The sequence below is a fragment of the Cervus elaphus genome, chromosome 8, assembly GCF_910594005.1.
Source record: "Cervus elaphus chromosome 8, mCerEla1.1, whole genome shotgun sequence".
Classification (NCBI taxonomy): domain Eukaryota; kingdom Metazoa; phylum Chordata; class Mammalia; order Artiodactyla; family Cervidae; genus Cervus; species Cervus elaphus.
In genome coordinates this window covers 19,651,356-19,678,460 of record NC_057822.1, presented here as the reverse complement: position 1 = coordinate 19,678,460, position 27,105 = coordinate 19,651,356, and the positions used below count along the sequence as shown (strand labels likewise).

The window sequence follows — 27,105 nt, the reverse complement described above, 5'->3', positions numbered from 1 at the left end:
TTCTAAAAAGAGTCATGCAAATTAATAGTCCCTTTAAAGCCCTCACTGTTAGTCGCTGTGCTACTACTTGGATACAGTAGGCTTAGAGCTCATGGTCTAGGTAGGAGATGGATACATAACAGACAATCGTGACCCTGTGTTAGGTAGTTAATGATGACAATAAGAATGTTTAGAAGTAATGTGGAAAGGAGAGAATTGGGAAGATTTCATGGAGGAGGCGAAGTATTTGCCGACTTTTGACGGTGACTAGGACTTAGGCTAGCAGGAAAAGATTCTACAGGCAGAGTAAACAGTGCACAAAGAGAAATTTCCAACAGTTTTTACTGCTAGAAAGTTTACCAACTACTTAATTACTTGTTAAGGGAGACAAACATACTTTCTTGTGTCCCTAAAGACATCTTATGACCAAAACATTGGAGTAGGTATACTTAATTCCTTACACTATTAGCAGAATTTCCATTCTTAAAAGTTTTATGAGGTGTGTAGAAGGTGAGGATTGGTATTATGAAATGCAGGATGATTGATGCAGCTTGGTAAAAAATTGTATAGACTTTAAGTGCAAGTGCCTAATTATCAGTTTATCTTATACACTTAAATCTTAAGTATAACATGCATAGGGAAAAGTATGCAGATGTTTATTTTTTATTTCAAATTATGTTGCCATATTTGAACAGTGTGTTAAGTCTCCATTGTCTGGAAAGGAACATACTCAGTCATGTAAATGTTGGGTTAAAAGAAGGTATTGTCATATGTCTAGTGAATGAGTGGGTTCATGTCTGAAGTTAAAAGATCAAAATGTATATTAACTGGCAGAAGTCTTGGATCTTCTACCCCCACAAGAGAGTTTTAACGTTCTGAGGGGCTTGTTGGTTGTCACTGTTTGCAGCAGGCAAGCACCATGGTTGCTGGATGACTCATAAGGTGTTGATTCCTAAATCATCCTGTATTCCACATTCTTTGACTTTTCCCCCAGACATTTGTATGTGGCAGAAACCTTTTTACAGTCAATCTGCATGTAAATCTGTTTTATATGCTTTCATTATAGTTGTGAACAACTTACTGTCAGAGAAAGTCATGCTGCCAAGTCTAGAATCAAGTGTGGGAGGGGACCACGAGTTACAGGGCAGAGGGCTTGGACAGAGGAAGCCATTCATTGACACCATCAGTGCAGTGACTTAATGCATTTGTATATCTGGGAAAGATTTCACTTTTCATTCAGAACTTAAGAATTGTCCACTGTTTTTGGCACATCACATAATGCTTTCTTTTGTATCATATGTTGTTTTAAAAAAATCTTTAGTGGTTTACTCCATATGTCCTCTTTTATGGTGTTGTGGGTCAATCAGAGGAATTTCACTATTGGATTAACTTCTGATTATCAAACTTAATGGAAAGAAGACTGGGTACTGGTGCTATATCGCTAACTCAGTAAAAGGAAAATGTAGGAATAATTTTATTTTGAGCCATACAGTTTTTTTTTTTTCTTAGTAATAAATTAATCTCCCTAATTACATTTCAGGACTGAGTAAAAGGGTTACTGCTGATGCTTCACAGGCATGCACTCTACATGTAGAAATAAAATCATGTGTTGATTGACAGTATTTGGTCATCTTTATGCTAGATTCAAAACATAACCCCCAAACCAGAAACTAAAGCTTTTAAAAAAAATCCTTCCAAAGTGGTAGACCTATAAGGTAAGTTGTGCTTTTCCCTAGTCAATATGCATGATCGACTCATTCTTCATTCCTGAAGCAGAGATTTATTAATCACCTATTGTTGTGTCCGGGATTGTCTTTGGGTACTGGGGTACTGCCTGTGATTCCTGCCCTTATGTAAAGTTTTCAGTCTAGTGGGGGACAGAGTGACAATAAAAATCTTTTTTTTCTCCCCAGTTCTATTTTTGGGTAAGAGTGAGAAAGGGCTTCAGTTTAGAATTGTAGATGCTTGGGATTATGGAGACAGTATTTTTTTTTTAAGATGTTATACTTTGGCTTAAATAGGCCTTATTTTATGAGACAGCACTTCAGGCCTTTTGGGTAGTTGAATTGCATCTTTGGGAAAGATTGGAGCTATTTTATAATCAGAAATAAGCACTGCCACAAAGAAAAAGTATTCTGATATCTTAAAAACATTTTAAATTTCAAATTCACATGCTGTGACAATTTTGCTGGAATATTCAGGTATCATTTTATGATATTAGACTCAATCTGTTATGATGTTAAACAGGACACTACTGGTTATTTCCTAAATCATCTTGTCTTATAACCTGTAATAAGTCATGGTCACTCTCAGTACAGAATAGTGGACTCTGTAAAGTAGAAGGCCAATATCTGAAAGAGCCTGCAGGCCATTGTCACAGTAAAGACAGTGAACTTTTGAATGAATCCTGAATCAGGGCATGGAACTATTATGTAGCTTCAAAGTGTTACATTCATTTAAGTTTGATTAAAAACCAGATGATCTATCCCAAACTGCAACTCTGTACAGAAATTGATAAAATTTGGACTAAACTTGTTAAGTTTACTTGAAGTTCAGTGGTCTTGTGCAGAAAAGATTGGATTTAAACTTGGAGGGTTGAGAACATTGGTCAGATTACCTCTGAGCCTCAATTTCTACAAGTGTAAAATAGTGACAATATCTTACTGTAGAAAGGGTGGAATGCTTTGAGTTTAAGCAACCATGATAGTTCCCAGCATACTTCTTGTAGAATAATATTCAAATGTTTATTGAATCAGAACCTGAGGTAGTAGAAGTTACAGGAGGGTTAACAATTTTTTTTTTTTTTTCACTTCTTGCTCACAGTGGTTTTTTGGAGGATTTTTTCAGTTTTCTTAGAATCTGGTAGTATATCAGTTACATTAATATTTAGGTTGAGTATTTAAACTCTTGGAGCATTTTAACTATATGCTGAGCCTAAATAATATTAGTAAAATTTGGTAATTATTTTAGTAATGGCATATTAAATATCTTTATTGAGTGGCAGAATTAAGTTACATCTTCATTACTCCAGGGTTTACTCCTAACTGCCTGTGCGGAGGTTGGCACAAATAGTAAATATTGTAGGTTTTGTAGGTCAACTGCCTATAGTATATTCTTGCTTGAAAACAAACTTTTTTTTTTTTAAAGTAGCCCTTTAAATATTTATAAACCAAATTATCAAGGGCAGTACAAAAACAGGCCAGTGGCCCAATTTGATCTGCAGTTGGTTGATTGAAGACTCCTGACCTATGAAATTCCAGTTCTCATTGTAAATCCTTTTATAACCTTGCTTCTTTTCCTAGTTAACTTTCTTCATTATCAATAGAAATGTTTAAACCCCAGTGATTTCTGGTTTGTTTCTTACATATGCTGTTCATATCCCAGTTTTTTCGACATCTTGCTCAAATTGTTCATTTGTCATTCATCTGTTCCAAGACCTATTGGTTTTTACCCTTCCATCAAGTCTTTCAGGAGTATTTTAGCACACAGGGACCAAACTACCCCTTCATGCTTTAAACTTTTATAAAAATATATTTGACTATAAGATTTTACACAGGTTTTTAATTTTTTTTTGCTCTCACAGTTTCTTCTATATTGATCTTACTACCCTCAAAACATAAAGACATTTCCATGGCATAATCTTAAATACTGTATCATTATACCTAGGCTGTGAGAATGTGTGTGTGTGTATATGTATTATTTTAATTTTTATAAAAATTCCTGGGCTTTACTCCATCGGAGATTCTGACCCTGGGTGTGGGATATAGGAGTGTCTGCTTTTTCAGCCAGAAGCCCCATGTGATTGTGTTGCTGATGCTGTCGACCATCTTTTGAGACAACCAGTATGATAACTGAAGGTTCCATTGAGTCTGGACTCAGAATAATCTGCAGTCAAGTTTCAGCACCACCGATTGATAAGCCTTGTTACAGCCTGAGGGAAGTGCGTTTCCCTGAACTTCATTTTCCTTTGCACTCATGGGAAGCACCTGTCCTGCCTATTTCATGAGGTTGATTTGAAAGTAGTACATGTGAAAACATTTTGAAAACCAATGTACTATGTAGATAAAAGATGTCAGTTTAAGTGCAAATACACTTTCTTATTGATTTCTAAGCTCAGGGTGGGGTGGGGGGGTACCATGTAGGAAAATGATGTGCTTTGAACTGAATTCAGTTAGTTTAGTGTAGGCAGGTTTTTGCAGAACTGTAGTCAATATGATGGTATTGATCAGTATGGAAAGATAATTCAGTAATAATATAACATTTCAAACAATTTTAGACTAAAAATATGGAATTATTTGGGAGAATGGCTTTCTAGTGAGATACTTGAGGTTTAAAACCATCCAGCTAAAATATTGAAACACATGCTATTATTTAATAGGCTTTTTTTTTTTTTTTTTCAGTTTCTACATATTTGTGAAGAAACATTTTAAATCTGGCTTCTATTTTAAAAGAAATGCGAGGTGTTAAGAGTTTCTTAAAATTCTGAATCAAATCGGTAGTGACATAGTAATCTTTAAATATTCATGGTGCATTCTTCGGTATTAGTTGTTGGCTTTCAGAGAAATATCTAATACTAATTAACAAAAAGAATGTAGGAAATGTTATTATTTGTCTTGTACATACTGTAACATGTGGATTTTTTGAATGATTACTGAAAACCCAAAGGGTATTGTAGAAGGAGATTGATAATAGTTTATGTAACTACTCTGAGCATTTATTTAGCTTTTTATTGCTTTGGTATCCAAGGTCATATTATTTATTTGCTTCTAACTGTTTGCTTCAGTCATTCTCACTTCCTGTCATCTGTCTCCCAGCTTTTCTTGTTTATTTCTTTTTTGCCATAAATGTTACTTAAAAAAAGGAAACAGATTTGTTTGAATCTAATTAAAAATATAAATTATTCCTTCTTTTTTTTTAAACTTTTTGTTATGGAGATTCCCATATAGCTACACAAGTAGACAATATAACAAACTCCTGTTCCTTTTTTATTATGTGAAATGGGTCTGAGACGTACAATTTCCTCTATAAATTCATGAACTAGATGTTATCTTTGAAGAAAGAATTAAAAAAATATATAACTCCATACCATTTTCACATCCATAAAAATTAATGGTAATCTAATTGTCTAGGCTCCCCCTGTGGCTCAGCTGACAAAGAATCCGTCTGCAGTGTAGGAGACCTGAGTTTGATCCCTGGGTTGGGAAGAGCCCCTGGAGAAGGGAAAGGTTACCCACTCTAGTATTTTGGCCTGGAGAATTCCATAGGGTTACAAAGAGTCAGACACTACTGAGCAACTTTCACTTTCAATTATCTCGCCAGTGTGCATATTTCCTTTTATTTCATAATTTTCATTTTTTCTCTTCCCTTAAGCATATGTTTAAGTAGAGATTTCAAGTAAGGCTTACACGTTAATGAGTGGTTAATATGGGTTTTGAAACTGACAAAGTATTGGAGGTTAGATGGGTCAGAGTTGGGCTTGCATAGTTCTGGCTGGAACCAGGCAACTTCCTGGGACCTGTACCACTTGGTCTGTGGGATAGAGCCAGGTTTGTGCCAGGACAGTGGGAACCTCAGACCAGTTGGTTACTGTGGGGCTGGATACCCTGTAACCAGGGGCCCTGCCAGCTCAAGTCCCTGGGAAACATACCAGTTGAGGTGAATTCTGAGCCTTGCAGTCAAACTTGTAGTATACATTCCCCTGGTACATATTGAGTTGTTGTCTTTCACATGAATCTTCTATTACACATTGAGTTGTTCTCTTTCACGGGAATCTTCCATTGCTCCAGCATCACCTGCTAACCAGACTCCTGAAAATTGATGTTGAATTCTTGCTACAGAGCAGGGACGCTAGTTGGTTGCTAGGTGTTCTTGGCAACAGAGGATGCCATCTGGATATTGGGTGCTTTATAAGCTGGTAAGAAGGACCTTAAACTCTGGGGCCATAGATTTTTGAGGAATTGGTGATGACATTGAAGATTTTTTGGTTCTGTTTTATGAAATTCAGGCCATCCTGTACAGGCAAGATCAGCTTTTGTAGAAGGCAGAGGTCATACCCAGTAGGAATTTAATGGAGATTTAGGGTAGTATCTTTCATCAGTTTTCTCCTGGACCATGGGCTTCACCAGTTCCTTAAGGATGATCTCATACTGGCCTGTGATGCTAGGATTTTTCCAAGCGTGGGGGTGGCTCATCTTCTGGCAGAACCTGACCTGGACTGTGCTGCATAATGCAGCTTTTAAGTCTTCCTGAGGGTGGGCTAAGTCTTCTGGCAGTGTGAGTGCAGTAACTGCTCTGTTTGGTGGGGGGCTGCTTGGATATCTGCTCCCTTGTCCTTAGAACCCTGTCTCATGGATGGTCATAGCAAGGTCTTGTCCCTGGCAGAGGCTGCTTCAAGCCAAAGCACAGTGGCTGTATTTGCTTGTCTTCTGCCCCACACCTCCCAATGTTTTATTATGAGAAATTCATAAAACTTATAATTATGCAGATAGATTGAACACTGCCATATTTGCACTAGCAAATAGATGTGTCTCCATTTGTCCACCTGTCTTAACATTTTTCTTGAATTTCACAGTAGGTTGCAAAATTAGTTCATATCACTCCTAAATCTTTTGTATATTGTTGATTCAAATTCAGTAAGATTTTTTTGAGGTATAATTTACTTACAGTGAATGTAAAAGTCTGATGTGTAACTTTGAAAGAGTTTTGACTAATGTATCCAGTTTGGTGACTCCGAGTCCTGTAAAGATACGAACATGACCATTATCCCCAAAGTTCCTCTGATTATCTCTTCCTATTCAGTCCCTCCCTTTTCCAGAGGCAGCCACTGTTTTTATTTTTATTCATACTCATATAAATCAGAATGTGCTTTTTTTGTTCTACAAGTAACAAATACTGAAAAGGGTATGGAAAAAAGGGAACCCTCCTACACTGTTGGTGGAAATGTAAATTGGTGCAGTCACTTTGGAAAACTGTAGGAGGTCCTCAAAAAACTATAAGAGTTGCCATATGATCCAGCAATTCCTCTCCTAGACACATATTCTGACAAAACTATTATTCAAAAAGATACAGCTCTCCTCTGCTCATAGCAGCACTATTCACAATAGTCAAGACATGGAAGCAGCCTCAGTATCAATTGGTAGATGAGTGGATAAAGAAGATTGGTACATATACACGATGGAATACTACTCTGCCATAAAAAAGAAGGAAATAACGCCATTTGTAGCAACATAGATGGACCTAGAGATTATTGCACTAAGTGAAATAAATTGGAAAGATTTATTATGGGATATCACTTACATGTAGAATCTAAAAAAAAATGATACAATGAACTTACTTACAAAGCAGAAACAGACTTACAGCCTTAGAAGACAAATTTATGGTTACCAAAGGGGAAAGGTGGTGGGGAGGGATAAATTAAGAATTTGAGATTGACATATATATGCTACAATATTTAAAATAGATAATCAACAGAGACCTACTGTTTGCCTTTTATTTTGAATATGGATCACACTCTCTTGTTTCTTTTGGGATATATAGCGGTTTTGGATTATATGTAGAACATTGGAAATGTTGGTTGTAGAGCTTCTGGATTCTGTTTTGTTTGCCCAGAAAGTATTCATTTGTTTGTTAGTTTTGTTCACATTTTGCTTTAGCAAACTTTGCCTCTCCTGGTGGGAGCCAGTTGAAATCTCTGCTCAGTTCTTTTCTGTCCTTAATTGAACTGCTTTGAATCATTCCTGAGGATGCCAAGGTCAAGGGTGAGCCAGAGTTTCAGGCAACGTCGTTATGCAAATCTTGTAGCTCTTGTCATTTTGGACATACCCCCACTTTCTGGATGCTGTGGTTATGAACTCTGTCTTTAAGCTTTAAGGTTTGGGGATTTCTCCTTGAGTTTTGACAGCTCTGCTTGGCAGAGGCCTGCTTTCAAATGATGATCCTTAAAAAAGGCAAATACCTCGAGCTGTTTCTTCCAGGTGTTGACTCCTCTCCGAATTCTGTTTACTTGTGGTTATTTTCTAATATCTTCTGATAAATTTTCTAATGTTTGCTGAGTTTATAGTTGTTAATTTCTGGGAGTTTTTTTTTTTTTTTTTAATGAGCTACTCTGACATTATTGGAAGTGGAATCTGCTCTGCTTGTCTTTTAAGTCTTCTTCATTCTGTAGGTTTCCCCTTCTGTTTTTCACTCTTGTTCTTCTCTCCCCCCTTCTCTTTTCCCCTGTCAGCTGAGTAATTTCTTCAGTAGTTTCCCACTGTCAGGATTTTGCTGATTCCATTCATGAAGTGTCAGTGTTCGTCTGTCATCTCAGTTACCTGTAAATTGATAGTCAGATCTAGTAGATGTCTAAGATTTACATTTGACTGAGGGAAGGGAGAAGACTTGGTGTCTCATAGGTTGGGTGTTGTGTTCTTTTGTGGAGAGACATTTTTGTGTTTGTGTATATGTTGGCTAATACTCTGTCTATATCCATTTAGTAGGAATGGTAAAATGGTGATAACTTAGTCTAGGATCCTGTGAGAGGGGAATCCTTGAGACCTTTACAGGGGTTCTATAAGGTCAAGATGTTTTAAATAATAATTCTCAGACTTGGTTTGTGGTGTTTACTCCCAGTGTTATGAATGTACAGTTGAGTTTTCCAGAAGCTGCATAATATAAAAATGCAGCAGCTGATGAGAGATCAACTTTCTTCTGTTTAACCAGGTACTAATGAAATTTGTAAAAACGTATAGCAGTGCCACTCTTTTTATTTTTTAGAAAATATAGCTATTTCTACAATACAAGTTGGTTACATTAGCACAGTAGTTTTATTGTTGTTAAAAGTATGTTAATATTGCGATAGAGGAGAAGATGGTTGGATGGCATCACTGACTCAATGGACCTGAGTTTGAGCAAGCTCCGGGAGGTGGTGAAGGACTGGGAAGCCTGACATGCTGCTGTCCATGGGGTCACAGTCAGACACAACTGAGTGTCTGAACAACAGGATTGCCTAAGACATGGGGTTAGTACAGAGCAACTGCTAATGGGTGTGGGCTTTCTTCTGGTGATGTTAAATATCCTAAAATTTGGTTGTGATAGTATCACAACTCTTGTGAATATACTAAAAACATTAAATGGTACAAATAGGTGAATTATATGGTATCTCAGTAAAGCTTTTGAGGAGTCAAAAGAAATACATTAAAACTATTTCTTATAAATGTCAGTAGGAAAAAAAAATATCAGATACAGTGCACACAGATAAAGCCATTTGTGGTCCTCAGTATTTGCTCACTTGTGCTTAGTCGCTCAGTCATGTCTGACTTTCTGACTCCATGGATTGTAGCCCACCAGACTCCCCTGTCCATGGAATTTTCCGAGCAAGAATAGTGGAGTTCATTGCCGTTTCTTACTTCAGGGGATCTTTCTTACCCAGGGATTGAACCCCTGACTCCTGTGTCTCCTGCATTGGCAGACGGATTCTTTACCACTATGCTACCTGGGAAGCCCCCTCAATATTGAACTGTTTTCAAAATGAGTTAGCTCTGTAACAGATGAGCAGCTGGGGGTGGGGGGTGGGGTGGGGTGTGTGTGTGTGTGTGTGTGTGTGTGTGTGTGTGTGTGTGTGTGTGTGTGTGTGTGTGTGTGTGTGTGTGTGTGACTGTGTGTGTGTCACTGTGAAATTATTTATTTTGGTCAGTAGCAGTTATTCTTGTTGATGTTCGGGGGTGTGTGTGTGTGTGTGTGTCACTGTGTGTGTGTGTGTGTCACTGTGTGTGTGTGTGTGTCACTGTGAAATTATTTATTTTGGTCAGTAGCAGTTATTCTTGTTGATGTTCAGTTGTCCCCTTTGTACAGTTAGGTAATCTTTTTGGAAACCTACTTATAACTTACCACTTCTGCAGATCCCATTTTTACTTAGAAGGACTTTGTCTAAATATTCCTTTTTCTCTTTTTATATTAACCTGTGAACCATCTATTTGCAAATATTCCAAGAAAACTAAATATCTCCTCTTCTCATGATTGATTTATGTAGAATATGGTACAGATCAAGCTTACTTCAGAGACTTGTTTTGCATTTGGGCCAGTTCATCTCTCTGTTCCTTTGCCAACCGCTACATTCCCAACCTTAGTCAGCTGCCTGGCAAATGCATGCCTTCAGTCACCAGGACAACCAGACAATAGAGTGTCCGTCTAAATCAATCGCTATCATTGAGCCTCAGATGAGGCTGAACAATGGGTGAGTCGTGTTCATGCTGGAGGTAGAGCCCTCTGGTGCTGGTGCTGTCCCTAAACCATTGATAATCTGAGAACAGTTCTTACTTCGTATCAGAACAAGTAAATAAAACTTAATATTCAGTTCTAAATGAAATATCAGACCATCTTGCCCATTCTACTCCCTTGCTTACCTCCGTGTTCTTGTTATATTTTAGGAATGTAAAAAATGTAAAACTTGCTCTGTAGAGAGAGAAACATAAACCTTTGGTAATTTTTCCTTCTTGGCAAGCTTGCTTATCAGATTCATACTGTCTTAGGGAATAAGAATGCTTTGCTTTAAGAGCCTTCACAAATTAAGTTTAGAACAAATGAAACCAAAACGTTGGTGGGAATTTTTTTTTTTTTACCTTTTTAAGAAAATGATTCTAAAGTTTATTCAAAAGATCAAAAAAGTAAAACTAGCTGGAAAGAACTTACGAAGGGAAGAGTAAATAGGATTGCCTCTAGTAGATACTAAACATAGCTCTGTTTATAGGAAGTAATTTGCAATATAAACTTGAAGTCATTAATTACAGCAATCTGAAACTAGTGCAAGAAGTGGTAGACTAGACCTGTAAAAATAGATCCTGAGATATACTATAGTCTTTATATATAGTAAATATGTATATGAAGTTATTACAAAATTCAGTCTTGTGTGAAAGGAATTGGTTATTCAATAAATGCAGAGTCAGTTAAAATGTTAACTGACATGGTATGCCAAAATAAATTTCAGAAAAATTTTAGTTAAGAAGCCATAAAGAAAGCTATAAAAATACAATTAGTAGTCTCAGAGTATTTCCCTACAAGATACTTATTAAGCTTAAAGGGAAAAATAGTGACTTTACTATGGGAAAATGTAGGCTATATCTTTTTTTTGGGGGGGGGGGGTCTTTCAGTTGTTTTTTGGCCACACCACATGGCATGTGGAATCTTAGTTCCCTGAGCAGAGATGGACTCTACACTCCCTGAAGTGGAAGTGCAGTCTTAATCACTGGACCACCAGGGAAGTCCTATGGCCTATATCATTTTAACCAAATGATTAAAGTTGGCATCACCAGGAACGGGGCAAATTGACATCATGTGCTTCCTGATATGATGCACGGGGAAGGAAACAACATCACTGATGTGGTATTCCTTCCCAAAATGCATAACATAAATTTAATTATGAGAAACCTAAATTTAGAAACATAAAATAACTTGCTTATACTGTTCAGAGATGTCAAGGTCATTAAAGACAAAAACAGGCTAAGAAGCTGTTCCTGATTAAGGGAGACTAACGAGACAAGATGGTTACAGATACTGTACTAGGAGACCTTTTCCCATTTGCTATTAAGAGTACTATTATGGTAATTGGTTAGTCTGTGGATTAGATAATATTATGAAGTGTTAGTTTCCTGATTTTGATAATTGTGTTATGGTTATATAAAAGAATGTCCTTTTTTTTTTTTTGTAGTAGATACACATTTAGAGGTAAAAGGTTTACATCTATAATTTAACTGGCTCCAAAAATTTTTTTGGAGAAAGGAATGATAAAGCAGATGTTAGACTCTGGGTAAAATAGCATGTATGGGATTTCTTTCCACCACAATTGCAACTTCTCTGTAAAACAGATTATTTCATAACTAAAAAACTAAATGACAGTGTTTAAGGATGTATACACTTGTAGGTAACATCAAAAAACAAAAGCAGTTATTACTGTAAAATTAATAAAAAATAGCTGACTACATATTTTAACATTTAAATGTATGAGGAATTTATAGACTAAAAGCAATGGAAGAAATCACAAAAGTAAAACTGATAAATTTAGCTAGCTAAAACATGGAAACTTACTAAAGACATAATGTATAAAAAAAAAACAGGTGATTATTTTGTTACACATACAGGGTAAATTACATATGTCATCTTAGTTTGATAAAATAGGGCAGTTGATAATCCTTCTCCAGACTACTGTCCTTGGCTAATATAATGAATCTTACATTTATAAAGCTGTTTATAATTTACAAATTACATTTATGAATAAATGGGTTTAGGAGGTAGGGGCTGCTTACCAAGCTCTTGCTCCCCTTACTGAAGGAAGAAATGGGGGAAGGCTCCCTCTGCTGGGAAAGCCACAAAACACGCAGCTGATTGGATGCCTAAGCCTAGGGCCTAGGGACTAATCAGATCCTCTCTCTTTTATGAAATTGAATTAAGGTTCACAGAGGCTGGACTGAAAAGATGAGTCACTTAGCCAAAAAGGCAGTATGTATTTGGGCTGTGTGCAGTCTTAACAAGTAAACAGGAAGAAAAGAATTGTACTGAGATTAAACATGAGCAGGGATGAGACATGTGTGTAAACCATGTGTTTGCAGGGAGTAGGAGCGTGGAGAAGGGCTTCAGTTCCGTTCAGTCGCTCAGTCGTGTCCGACTCTCTGCGACCCCATGGACTGCAGCACGCCGGGCCTCCTTGTCCCTCACCAACTCCCGGTGTCTACCCAAACTCAGGCCATTGAGTTGGTGATGCCATCCAATCATCTCATCCTCTGTCGTCCCCTTCCCCGCTGCCACAGTCTCTCCCAGCATCAGGGTCTTTTCAAATGAGTCAGCTCTTCGCATCAGGTGGCCAAAGGATTGGAGTTTCAGCTTCAACATCAGTCCTTCCAATGAACACCCAGAACTGATCTCCTTTAGGATGGACTGGTTGGATCTCCTTGCAGTCCAAGGGACTCTCAAGAGTCTTCTCCAACACCACACTTCAAAAGCATCAGTTTTTCAGTGCTCAGCTTTCTTTACAGTCCAATTCTCATATCCATACATGACTATTGGAAAAACCATAGACTTGACTAGACGGACCTTTGTTGTCTGCTTTTTAATATGCTATCTAGGTTGGTCATAACTTTCTTTCCAAGGAGTAAGTGTCTTTTAATTTAATGGCTGCAGTGATTTTGGAGCCCCAAAAAATAAAGTCTGCAGTGATTTTGGAGCCCCAAAAAATAAAGTCAGCCACTGTTTCCCCATCTATTTGCCATGAAGTGATGGGACTGGATGCCATGATCTTAGTTTTCTGAATCTTGATTTTTAAGCCAATGTTTTCACTCTCCTTTGGAAACAGGTAATCAGACTGCCTAGGCCCTGGATGACTTCCTGTTTGCAGCCCAGGTTCCCATAAAGTTTTTAAGAGCTGCTCTTCACTTTGAGTAAACTTGTTTTATCTGATCAAATATGAATGAGTTTTGGTTCTTTGCAGCCTACCTGGAATGCGGTTCTGACATTTGAAACATTAAATGAAACAGGGCATGGAGTGTGCTGTGAGGTTTGTACACTGACTTACTTAATCTCCACTGTAGGTGTCTGAATTAGAGCTCTTGGTCTCCTTCACAACCCAGACACTTGGAATTAAGTTTTATTGGTCTTTTCACTTCATTTGATTTCTCTCTGGTGTCCTAGTATTTGCTTATTTTTTCTATTTTGTGATTATCAGTTATTTTGAGAATAAGTGTGAAATACCCATTAATCTCTCTGTTATTCTCAAGCGAATGGGTGTATATAGTAAATTGGCCCTTAGATAGTCCTCACTCTTGGAAAGTTCTTCCTCCAGGGAAAGACTTGTTTTATTTTCATCTCTGTTATTCGCATGTACATTAACTCATACCTCAAAAACAGGCTTTTATTTATTGTCCTATTTAAATCTTTATTATTCTTGGATAGTGGGGTAGTGTCATATTAAGTCCAGGGGTCTTGCAAGTAGTTCAGGGGTCAGCAGACTTTTTCTTTAAAGAGCCAGATAGTAAATATTAGGCTTTTGGATCATGCAGTCCCTGTTGCAACTACCCAGCAAAACAGCCCTAGACAATAGATAAACAAGCAGACGGGTCTGTGTTCCAGTGAAACTTCAGCTGTAAAAGCAGGCTATATAGGCCAGATTTAGCCTGAGAGGTGTGATTTGTTAACATCTGGCCTAAATTTGATTTGAGAATTTGGTTTGGTGAATTTATTACTTATTCATAAGTTAGTAAGCTAAATCTTCTAGGTCAGCATGTATATTTTAGATGGAACAAAGGGAAAAAAAATTTCTACTGTACGTATATTTCATGGCTGTTAGGAGGTTGCTTTCATTCATGCACCAGATACTTATTCAGTGGCTACTCTGTGTTTGGCAGGCACTGAGAATACAAGTAAATAGTGATGAATTGGAGAGAAGGCACCTGCCATGTGAAATTTACATTTAAAAGTTAGACAAAGAGCTATGAAATAAATAATACATTGTGATAATATTATATGTGTTTTGGTGTGGGGAATTTGCCCCTTTGGAATTGGTGGTCAGGAAAGACTTTATGGCTGAAGAGAGTGATTTTGTAGGATGAGTTTGGAAAGTTAATCAGGGGTTAGATCCTTTGGGACCTAAATAGGTGGTGGTGAAGAATTTGATTCCTGTGCTAAGGAAGCCATTATAAGGTAGTTTGTGCTTAAAAAACAACAACAAACTGGGATTAAATAAATTGGATTCAATGTCTTTAATCTGATACTCCCTCACCTACCCATTTAGATACCTGGTTCACAAGTCTCGTGTCCCGGTGGTCTGCACATAGAGCTTGTGTGTGCCTGTTTTCAGTGACTCAGCTGTATATGTTCTAATTCTTGCTAAAAGATTTTTTAAAACCAAATTTTAAGATGGACTATATACCACATGATCCTAAAAGGATGTATATAAATGCAGGACTATCTGTATCTTTGCATAAGGCATATGGATAGTGTTGTTATTTCTTTAAGCATTATTAGTTTGTATAAATCCTTTATAGTTAGGCCATCACTGAGAAATACCTGTTAGCCGGTGGCCTAGAAATATTAGCATAGTCATGCTCATGTAGTCTGGGTGAGTATAGGAAATTTTAATAATGTAGTTTTTTTTCCAGTATTTAACTTAAGTCATGACACAAATTTGAAGTATATTTTTTCCGAGTGTGGGTTTTTAGGACAAACTAAGGCCCCCAAAACCCTTATTGTCTGTCCCTTTTAGGGCAAAATAATATGTTGCTGACAGAATTTGTGTAGATCCATGGTAACTCACTAGAGAGTTTCTAATACTTCCTGTTCATAATGATTTCTGTTAATCTTTTCTTTCTGCGCCTCAAAAGTGGATATTATGCTTGTGGATTTTTCAGTTCTTTAAGTCTCCTATTGTTTGTTCCTGTCTTTTATAGACAGTATTGTTAATTGCTGTAACTGTATCTTAGTGGAAGGAGGCAGTAATCCTCTCTCTAATGAGGAGAGAAAGGGCAAAAAAAAAGTCTGAATTCTAGTTGATACGTGTAGATTGGCTTAATGACAAAAGTTTCTGTAATTCCAGAACATCTTCCTGTATTTTCCTTATTTTGTATCTTTGGACCTAGAGGTTATAGGTAGTGTCATGTCACATTGTTTATTCTTTGTATTTATTTTATGAAAATACAGGGTTGTCTTATTCAAGGTCAGTATCCATTGCAGCCAGTTTCTTTATTTTGTTGTCCTTGAGGGGATTATAAAACTATAACATGTCATATCTATTTGCCTGATGCAACACTGTTTTCTTAACTCTTTCTTTTATATGTAATTGAGAATTAGTATAGATGGGCCCTATTTTTGATTTTCAGAATTGAGTTTGTTAAATTGCTTGCACTACATGTATTTATTACTTGATTTACATGCAGTGCTGCATATCTTTCATCTGCCCTTCTAGCCCTAGTTTTTAACCCTGTTATGTCTCCAAGTACCTGGTTTGTTGGGGTACACAAGTGGCTTTTCTTGCCTCCTGGAAGGGTTTAACTGATGGAGAACATTGTTGGCAGATCAAAGAAAGGAAGGAGGGAAAGGTTAGGATATTTACTTTCTTAACTTTTGTGTGGGGTTTCTGTAGCCTAGCTGCCTCCTTTCTTTGAAGGTCAAAGCTCCCATCAAGTAGCCGTTTTTATTTTAAGGTTGTGACCTCTTCCTCTCCTCCTCCCTTTGCTGTCAGTAGGTGGTGATAGGCAGGCCCTGCTGTTGCTCATAACCCTGGGACACTGTACTCTCACTGGTGATTTCCTTACAGCCTACCTCGGCTTTAAACAGTCCCTGTTGCAGTTCTCAGATTACCCAAATTGACTGTGTCATCTGTTTCCTAAGGCCGACCCTGATGGATAAATATATGTTAAAATATTCTAGATTCTTTCAGTGGTTATCGTGATTGCAATTCTAAAGTGGATTAGCAGTAGAATAAGGGAGAAAATTATTCTGACAATTCCACTAATTTATTCTGTTGGTTGATGTGTGATTTTATTTTTAATTCCTTCATAACATCTGGTTTTAAGTATTATCAGCCTGGCTACTGAACCCTTAGTATGGCACAACCCATTGTTCCAGCATTATGGGGAATTCAAAAGTAGATGAAGTGAAGTGAAGTCGCTCAGTCATGTCCGACTGTTTGTGACCCTGTGGACTGTAGCCTACTGGGCTCCTCCGTCCATGGGATTTTCCAGGCAAGAGTACTGGAGTGGGGTGCCATTGCCTTCTCCAGAGGATCTTTCCAACCCAGGGATCGAACTCAGGTCTCCCGCAGTGTAGGCAGACGCTTTACCGTCTGAGCCACAAGGGAAGCCCTTAAGACACATAGTAATCCTAATATAGGGCAGTTTGTGGTAAGTTTCATGTGAGAGGTACAAAGTGTTCTAGAAGTTCAGAGAGGGTGATTGTTTCGTTAAGACCACTTTGATTCTGTCTGCAGCAGGAATGAGAGACCGCAGTTTTGCTGTGTTTCTGGTAAGACCTCTGCTTTCCAGTCCTTGCTTATTTACTTTGTCACCCCATAACACTCCACTGCAAACCACATAAGAGACTAGGCACCAAAGTAGTAATAGCTAATGCCATTTAAAATCCACTTGTATATACCTGTTCTGAGTGGAAAACATATTAACTCATTTAACTCTTCCAGCATCTCAGTGAAGCAGGTTCTCCTACCCAACCGAGTTGGAATTCACATTAAGGCAATCTGGTTTCCTCAACTAGGCTCATAACTGCCACACCTACCATATTATTCTGTAATTAAAACTAATTATCCATCTCCCCAAAGGGATCATCAAAACGAATTTCATCATGTATGAAGCCTTTCAAATGATGGCTTTTATGTGTCCTCCTTGTCCTCAGTGATGTTTCAAGGCCCCCAGCCCCATGTTCTTGTCAGTAAAATTTATCACATGCTCTGTCATACCAGTCAGCCCCTCTCATTCAATATATGTTTTAACACTTCACATGATGAATCTTTTTTTCTATTAATTATTTTTGGCTGTCCCAGTGTCCACATAAGATACCTCAGCCTCCTGAATTCTTTGGCTATTTATGTCTAGGACTCCTTTGTTCTAGTTTAGATATCAGTAACTGTATTGTTAGATTTCAAGTGTAAGTGTCCTGTTTTCTGACCACCACTGCTCATGCCCTCTAATTTCTGACTCCAACAGTTCTGGGATAACCATTAAGACCTCCAGTCCACTGATGCTAAATTTCTTCATTGTGCATCATTCTTACCATGTTTCCATTTTTCTTAACCTAGCTTTGATTTCATGGTCTATAGGTCTATTGTTAAAACCACTCACTTAACACCTGTTGTATTTTACCTGATCAAAGCCAGCATTCTACCTACTTTGTACCTAAACAGCCAAATGAGACTGGAGGAAAACACAACTCTTTTGACTAATTTCACTTTAAATACCCGTACCTTAAAACCTTAGTGCTGCCTGTAGTTTTAGTTTATGCACTCTCTCATTTTTCCTTAACTCAGAAACCCTCTCTTTTCAGTTGATGGTGTTTATTATTTTACTCAAAAAAAAAAAAAAAAAAAAGCCAAAACAAACATGGAGAAAAGAGAACTTTGTGTGTTTCTATCAGAAGATCTACAAATCTGAAATCGCAGTTTCCAGGAGAATGATAGGAGCAGAAGCCACTTTTTCAGGGATTAAAATGTGAATGGATCAAAAGGAGATAGGACTGTGACATTTTCCCAGTTGTATCTCTGGAATACTGTCTTTGTTTCATGAATCTTGCCCAAGAAGAGATTTAATGGCTAAGTAAATTTGAGAAATGCTGAAAACTATATATAGTATTCGTATGGAAGAAAGTTTCCATCTGCTGGCCTAGATTTTACTAAAGAGTTGGTTTTCAAACTTTGGCCTATTTCACAGTCTCTGGAAGGGCTTGCTAAGACACAGATTGCTGCATACCACCTCCAGAGGTTCTGATGGCACAGGTCTTGCGTGGCTCCTAAAAATTTGCATTTACAAGTTTTTAGGTGATGCTGATGCTGCCAGTCCAAGAGATTGGGGAATCCCATTTTGAGAGTCACTTCACTTGAATAAGAAGTCAACTACCAAGAGTGGCAGGTGTAGCTAGGATTTGGAGCAGTGCAGGAAGGAGCCTCTGCAGAGTAGCAGAGTCAGAAGTGAGAGCTCACAGCATCGTCAGTGTCGGGGCTTCCCTGGTGGCTCGATGGTTAAGAGTCTGCCTGCAGTGCGGGAGGCCAGGCTCATTCTCTGGATCTGGAAGATCCCCTGGAAAGGGAGAAGGCAGCCCACTCCAGTTTTCTTGCTTGGAAAATCCCATGGACGGAGGAGCCTGGCGGGCTACGTACAGTCCATAGAATTGCAAGGAGTCAGACACGACTGAGCGATTACACACAACATCATGGAACTCTGGTAGTAAGATAGCATGAGTTTGTGGTGGACCGAGACAGTGAGTTTTCATGATTTTCCCTAACAGTTTGACCTGTCAGGGAGAAAGAACAGACCCTGCAGCAGTTAGTGTGAAATTTTGAGTGACTTGTGCATGCATACGTGCTAAGTCACTTAAGTCGTGTCTGACTCTTTGCGACACTATGGACTGCAGCCCGCCAGGCTCCTCTGTCCATGGGTTTCCCCAGGCAGGAATACTGGAGTGGGTTGCCATACCCTCCTTCAGGGGATCTTCCTGACCCAGGGATCCAACCTCGCATCTCTCATGTCTCCTGCATTGGCAGGTTGCTGCTTTACCACTGTTGCCTCCTGGGAAGCCCTGAGTGACAGGCCGCTAATTCAGGTATCTATAGAACTTGTCATCAAGCACGCCATCTTTGCTGTGTATTACCGTGATGAGTGCCAAGACAGTAACTGTATGATCTACCTTTAACCCATCTCCTTTTTGTTTGTATTTTTATTATTTGCTATTCATTAATTGTTTTTAGTTTAAAAAACTGTATACATTAGTTAATAGGGGTTTTGGAATACAAAGACTAAATGTCATAAATTATCCTAAGCTAATGCTTTCAGTTACAGTTTAATAAGTCTTTGAGCAAATGTCTTGTTTTCCCACTTGGAAATCTTGTAAATAAAAGAATTAGGAGCTACCAGTTATTTCTTTATGAATGTAATTTTAAAGCCATAGAATCTTTTAAAATTACATTTTGGGAGAATCATGATAGGTTTCTGGTTGAGAAGAGTCTCGTGGACTTTTTAAAAAGATACTACTTTTCTTGGTGTATACTTGACTCACAACGCTGTGTTAGTTTCATGCGTACAGTGCAGTTCTACACACACGTGTTTCCCTTTTCTTAGATTCTTTCCTCACGTAGGTTGTCACAGAATATTGAGTAGAGTTCCCTGTGCTATACAGTAGATCCTTGTTGGTTATCGTGTGTATAGTAGTGTGTGTGTCTTCATCCCAAGCTCCTGATTTTTTCCCCCCTTCCCCTACAATTTCCCCTTTGGTAACCATACATTTGTTTTCAATATCTGTAAGTCTTTTTCTGTTTTGTGAATAAGTTCATTTATATCTTTTAAAAAAATTAGATTCTACATGAGTGATATCGTATGATACTTGTCTTTCTCTGACTTACCTCACTTGGTATGATAATTTCTCTGTCTGTTGATACTGCTGCAGATGGCACTGTTTCATTCTTTCTGTGGCCGAGCAGCGTCCCATTTATACCTGTGCGCTGCCTCTTCATCCGTTGCTCTGTTGATGGACATTCAGGTTGTCTCCCTGTCTTCGCTGTTGTAAACACTGCTGCAGTGAACACTGGGGTGCAGGTACCCTTTTGGATCATGGGTTTTTTTTGTTGTTTTTTTTTTTAAGTACCTAAGTATTTATTAGAGAAGCTGGTCCTCTAATAGGGTTTAGATAGTATTTGTGGCGTAAGTTGTGTTACCATTCCTGAGTGTTTGTACTTGGGCTTTTCCACTGAAATGTTTTTATAATAAGGCTGTACCTTTGTGTTTATTGTACTGCCTTAATGACTTTATAGTATTTGTATTGAGCCCAGAGTAGTAAGGAACCACAAGAAATGCTGTTCTGAAACATGCTTTGGGTACATGGTAGGAGAGGAGAAGGGTGACTCCTTTTTTCCTGTCTTTATTATTCCTGCATCTACTTCAGTGAGCAGGCACGTAAGCCTGAGAAGGATGCTGCTTTTCCATCTCTCATTTCTCAAATTTTTGTCAAGCCTTGGAAGTTATATACTGTGTTCTTTTCACAGTGTTATTCTTTAAAGTAATATAATTTTGGAAACTTGTGGACTTGTTTTTTAGAGCTTTACTGAGGAATAGGTAATTATAATAAATTGTATTTAAAATGTATAATTTAATGAGCTTTGACATATGTGAACCATCATTATAGTAACATGATAACATACATTTTCATCATCCCCAAGAATATTGTTGTGCTCCTTCCTAGTGCATCCCCTGATCTCCATTCCGTCACCATAGATAAGTTTACATTTCCTCAAATTTTAAATGAATGGAATTACATAATATGTATACTATGAATGTATACATACTAACTATGTATACTTTTTGGGGGGGGGATTCTGATGTCTCTCAATCAGCATAACTGAGGGTTTATTCATGTAGTTTCTTGTGTCAATACTTTTTTCATTTTTATTGCTAAATAGTATCTAACTTGGATATTTCAAAATTATTAATTCACTTACCTGTTAATAGATATTTGGGTTGTTTTCTGTTTGGAGTTAATGAAGCTGCTGTGAACATTTGTGTTCAAATCTGAGCATGGACGTGTAATGTACCTTTATGTTTCTTGAATTAAGTACTTACTTAGAAGTGGGATGGGTGGGTCATATGGTAGGTATATGTTTAACTTTTAAGAAACTGCCAACTACCTTCCAAACTGATTGTACCATTTTAACATTCTTGAGAGTTTTAGTTGTTCCACATTCTCACCAGCATATGATATGGCCAGTCTTTTTTTTTTTTTTTGGCTAGAACCTTTATTATTTCAGAAATAAGCATTCTGTGTAGCTTGAGGTGGGTATTTCTGGATTACTGTGATAAATATTTGTCAAAACACCAACTATTTCAATAATAATACACTTATTTATAAGAACATCCAGAAATAACTCTTCTGTATCAAAAAACTTAATGGCACAAGAAAGTTAAACAATGGTCTGTAGAGGAGAAAAGGAAAATTCTTCTAGGGGATGCTTCATAAGGCATTTTCTCCATGACTTTTTTTTTTTGGTGCGGGTCCTGGGGATCGAACACAGGAACTTATGTTCCATTACATTTCTGACTGATACAGTTCATGAAAAAAGCCTCGCTTTGTCTTGCTTTAGTCTTTTTGTTTGGCCGTTCTGGTGGTTTATATGGGTGTCTGTGTACCGGGACTCAGTGTTGTTTTAATTTGCATTTTCTACATGGCCTGCGATCTTGGGCTGCTTATTTGCCATCTGTATATCTTCTTTGATGAAGTGTCTGTTCAAATTTTCTGTCCACTCTTTAACATTCTGTAACTTCCTTTCATCAGCTGGTGGCTGAAGAGCAATAGTTTTAAATTTTGATGAAACACACCTTATCAACTTTTTCTGTACAGTTCTCTCTATACTTTGTATCCTATTTGAGTATTGCATCATTTTGTTTCTTTGATTTTTGCTAAAAAGTTAGATAATCTTAGACTCTCAGTTTTTAGCCATTAGGGGGGAAAAGTATAGGAGGCAGTTATAAAGCTAGAGTCATAGCTGCCTTGTATTTTTCTTATATTATACTTTAAAAGCAAGTTGTGTATGATTCTAGTACTTTTTATTTGTTCTTTTTGGCTGATTTTTAAACCTGTCAAGGATTAAGAGATTGCTGATCAAATTCCTTTGTTTTATGGGGTGAAGGACCTGAGGTTCATAAAGGTTACATGACTTTGCTAATGGTTTACAGTTTATGATTATCCTAAGATCAAACAGTCTGAGGTCCTCTTAGATCCCATTTCACCATTTATTTCTCTTTGAGGAGCTGTCTTTGTGATGCTGTTGATAAGACTTTACTGCATGCTATAGCATTAAAATAAATTAGGTCCTTCATTTGTTGCTTCTCCATTGCTTATTGTGATTAATATCCTATTGAAAGCAATATTATTAAAATTAAAGTAGGTTAGTTTTCTGAATGAATCTTAATTATCTCTTAAAATTTCATTAAGATGTTGAATTTAACACTTTTGTTTTTGTAATTCTTTCCAAAGGTCTGTAAACAGATTTGGCTAGGATTATTTGATGATAGATCTTCAGCAATTCCAGACTTCAGGGATCCACAAAAAGTGAAAGAGTTCCTACAAGAAAAATATGAAAAGAAAAGATGGTGAGTGAATAGTTTCTATTTAGAGCAAAGGCTCCCCAAATTGCATTAATTATGGGTAATATTAGTATAACAGAAAGGAAGGAAATAAGTAGGTAGACAGGAAATAAGGAAATAGGTAGATACTCATTATACTTTGGCTTTTATTGGATTTGATTTCCAAAAACCTTTACTTCTGCTTTATCCTAACTCATCTGTGCCTGGCAGTAGCCTTTTTGTCACCACCAGGCCTCTTACCCTTTTTTGGGAAATCGGGGATTCTTCCTTCTAAACCTTTACTGTCCCTGTTAGCTTCTCTAGACGTAGTCATGTAAAACCTCCTTTCTTAAAAATCTTCCTTCGTTTAGCAAGTGTTTCTTTAGTTTCTTTTATATAGTAAGCATTGCGCTAAAGCACTCATGAAGCAATCTATTCACTTAATTGCAGGTTGCAATAATTCTTTGCTCAAAATACCCCTCACTACCCACCCAAGAAGTCATTTTTCTACCTTGTTAAGAAGGAAGTGTTTATACTTTTTAAACCAAATCTGTCATATGTTAATTTTTGAAAAGTAGTTAAAACAGATGTACATGTGGCTAGTGAAGTGTTTTAAAGCAGAGCAAGGGTATATTCGTAGAACTAGTGTTCAGCTACCTTGAGCTCTTAATTTTTAGCTGTATGAGAACAATTTAAGTCAGCTTACTAAGACTCATTAGTGATGAATTCTTGGTTATTTCTTTAGTGTGTGTGTTTTAGTTTCAGTAGTGTGTATTTTCCTTCTTGAGAGGTTAAAAAGATGAGAGAGAATCATAAATAGAAGGATAATGAAGAAGTAAATGGCCTCTTGTTTGCCAGAGGAACTGTATTTTAACCCAGAGAATATCTTCAAAAAACTGTTCTGGTTGAGGGAATACTTGCTGTGGTTATGAGTGAGATATCTCCACCTCTCTTGGGTGAGCATAGTAGAAAGAAGTGGCTCTGATTTGTATATTCTGTGAACTCTGTATTCTTACTATTCTCTAGAGGACACTAATTTTTGCCAGGGCCATATTCAGCATTACTAGAAACATCATGTATGAACATAGAAGAAAAAATAACAGCAAGATTTTAGCTCAGGAAAGAAAAAAACAAAACTTAGAAGATGAGGTGATAGTAAAAACATGGTGCCATAAATTATTCTCTTAAAATGAAGTATATAATTATCTTTTTATCATTTTAGTTCTAAATTTCCCAGACCTTTTATCCTGTAGTTAAGACCTTTCTCCTTGATAGCCTTGGCCTAATTTTTCATTTTCCCAAGTTTCACTTTTACCAGCTCACGGTTTGAATAGAACTTAGCTGGGTTTTCAAATGCTTTAGCTTCAGCTGATAAGAGGAAAGTGTGTGTGAATGAGAGTTTATAGAATTAAAACCGGAAGTCCTCTCTCCCTGCATTAGTGATAATAGCCACAAAATAAAATAATAAAAATTATTTATTCAAGCCATAACCAAATAATTGTAAACCTCAAAAAATTATAATTTGTGTTATCTTTTCTGTCCTTAGAAACAGAATAGTAATAAGAGTAAGACAAATACAAACTTCAGTTGGTGGGTAGGGGAGAGGGAATGACTAGCACTCAGGTGGGCTGGGACCTTTGCATTTTAAACTCATGCTCCCGCACACCTGTGATATGTACCTAGGGAGTGGTGCAATGGGTTTGTAATGCGACATAGGTGAAAGTGAGGTCGCTCAGTCATGTCCGACTCTTTGCGACCTCTTGGATGGAGGAGCCTACTAGGCTCCATGGTATTTTCCAGGCAAGAACACTGGAGTGGGTTGCCATTTCCTTCCCTGCGACATAAGCGTTATCCAAATGCAATCTCCCTAAAAACCCTCACTGTGGGCAGCTACACTTAAGACATTGAGGCTGGTTCAGTCATCTAAAGGGTTTTTGAAATTGTTCTTTTAACCAGTTTTCGAACTCACTTCCTATGCTGTACATGCTTAGTTAGCTTTTTTACTTGTAGCTCCATAAGCCTTTGAGCCAAAGATTCTTACTTGATTTTATGCTTTAAAAAGGCTTGGCTATTCTCAGAAATTGGCATCACCACTGATAAAGCCAAACTATGGGAAAATGTAACTTCCTGTTTTCATCTCTTCCATATACTGAAAAAAACAAAAGTTTTATTGTTTGTGATTATTATATAATTTGATAATAGCCAATACTTGTGTACCAGAACAGTGTATAGGTACTTTGTAAATGTTAATTTGTTTATACCTCATAGTAACCATATTTCAGTGTTTTAGAGGAAACTTCGGAGGCACAGAGTGCTGAAGTTGTCTGCCCTGGGTTTCACATCTGTTGAGTGATGGAGCTAGGATTTGAACTCTGATTCCGGAGCACAGAGGACCCTGGCGGGTTACTGTCCATGGGGTCGCAGAGAGTCAGACACAGCTGAGCACACACGCACACACATGTGGAGCACAGTAGAAGAACTCTGCTTTTCTGCTTCTCCCACCTGTGTTATATGGGGAAGGAGGCTAGATAGAACCAAACCCAGAAATTCTGTGAGCAAGAGCTCTCACAGAATGCCAGCCCTGGAGATAGCACTGCCAGTATGTGGGCATTGTATTCTCACTTCCCCTTCTCTTTCCTTTATTCTTTTCACTCCATAAGTCCTTACATGATTGGAGTCAAATCTGAAAGACCTGTGAAGTCTTATGAATGTCTTTCCATGTCAAGACAAGGCAGCTGTGTATTATATAGATACTAGCATAACCCTTTTAAGCATTTTTCTCCTGGTGAATTTTGGTTTATTGCCCTTTTTTTTTTGAAATTTTAGAGTGCTGTGGTAACATATGTTTATTTACACTTAACCCAATTATTGCCTAAGGATAGGTTACTGGAAATGGTACTTCTGGGGCACAGAGTATTTTATTAGAGAGTAACAAAATTTATAAAGTTTATACTCAGACCAAATGCATGCCATTTTAATTTACATCTTTTATTAAGTTAAAAATGTTTTCATTTCTGTATCTCGGTGAATTGCTTCTGTCCATTTAAAAATTGAGTAGTTAATCTTATTCTTATAGATTTATAATAGACCTTTATATTTTGAGCTATTAATTGTAACATAATAAATATTTTTTTTTTTCCTTTTGCTCAGTTTTCAAATGTTATTTATGACCTTACAGTACTTTGGTTTTTAAAAATTAGAATTATTAACTATCATCATGCTGAACTATAAGTCTTCTTTTTTAAAAAAAGCAGTTAATATTGTTATCTTAGAAAAACTGTAAGTAAATAGTTGAAGCAAGTTTTGTGGTTGCTCTTTTATTACCTTTTCTCTGAATATTTTAATTAAGTGTACTCTTATGGTGTCAATTCTTAGAGGGTTTTGAAATTAGATTAATATCGAAGCAGTCTTGTCCAGAATTATAGAGTTAAGCTTTTTGAGCTTAGTGTTCCCTACCACTTCCTTAGTTAACTGCCTCTTCAACTTTTCATATGTTTTAGGTATGTCCCACCAGAACAAGCCAAAGTGGTGGCGTCAGTCCATGCATCTATTTCAGGGTCCTCTGCCAGTAGTACGAGCAGCACGCCTGAGGTCAAACCACTGAAATCTCTTTTAGGAGATTCAGCACCAGCACTGCACTTAAATAAGGGCACACCTAGTCAGGTGAGTCATTTTTAAGTCTTTGTAGAAGCTTCTATGTAAGGAGGATTGAGTACAATGAATTTGGGAATTAAGACAGTTGCATAATGCTACTTGTATACCAGTACCATTATGTCCTAATGGTTTATAATACATTAAAAGATACTTGGTTAAGTGGTTGGAGTGTGTCTATTTTTTGTGGGTTTTGCTATCGCGAATACGAGTTTGTAAAGGTATACAGGAGCATTGTCATAGATGTAACATATAGTGGTAAAACATGAATCTGTGGTGACCATCAGAGTTATTTAGAACAGTATAGGCTTTGTGATATACTTTTACAGGAAAGGATTTCTCAAGCACAGAATTTTTTCCCCATCCTGATGGTGAAGCATGTTTATCATTGAAACGCAGGTAGCTTTGCATTACATAACTTATTCTAAAAAACTGAGTAGACTGAAGTCTTTTCAGCAGTTGGTGTCTAGAGCTTGTGCTTCTTTACTTCATGACAGTCAGACGAGTTATGACAAATCTGTTACTCTGGCATTATGTCTGTCTTATGTAAGAATGATTCTGAAGCATGTTATTATTTGAATTAAATTCCACCCTTTTAAAAAATGCATATACTAGGGCAGCTAGATAAATCACTCCATTTTCACCAAAGCTTTGAGTGAAAAATGAAGAGAAGGGTGAA

The 27,105-nt window shown here is 37.3% G+C and overlaps 1 protein-coding gene across 8 annotated transcripts in view; it reads left to right on the top strand.

Moving 5' to 3' along the window:
• AGFG1 (ArfGAP with FG repeats 1) overlaps window positions 1–27,105 on the top strand; it is a 74,433-nt gene that overhangs the window by 24,893 nt on the left and 22,435 nt on the right. For all 8 annotated transcript variants that reach the window (XM_043909821.1, XM_043909820.1, XM_043909818.1 and 5 more), the window contains exons 3-4: window positions 22,687–22,802; window positions 26,276–26,438. In XM_043909821.1, coding sequence (XP_043765756.1) covers window positions 22,687–22,802; window positions 26,276–26,438 — 279 coding nt within the window. The remainder of the gene's footprint in view (window positions 1–22,686; window positions 22,803–26,275; window positions 26,439–27,105) is intronic.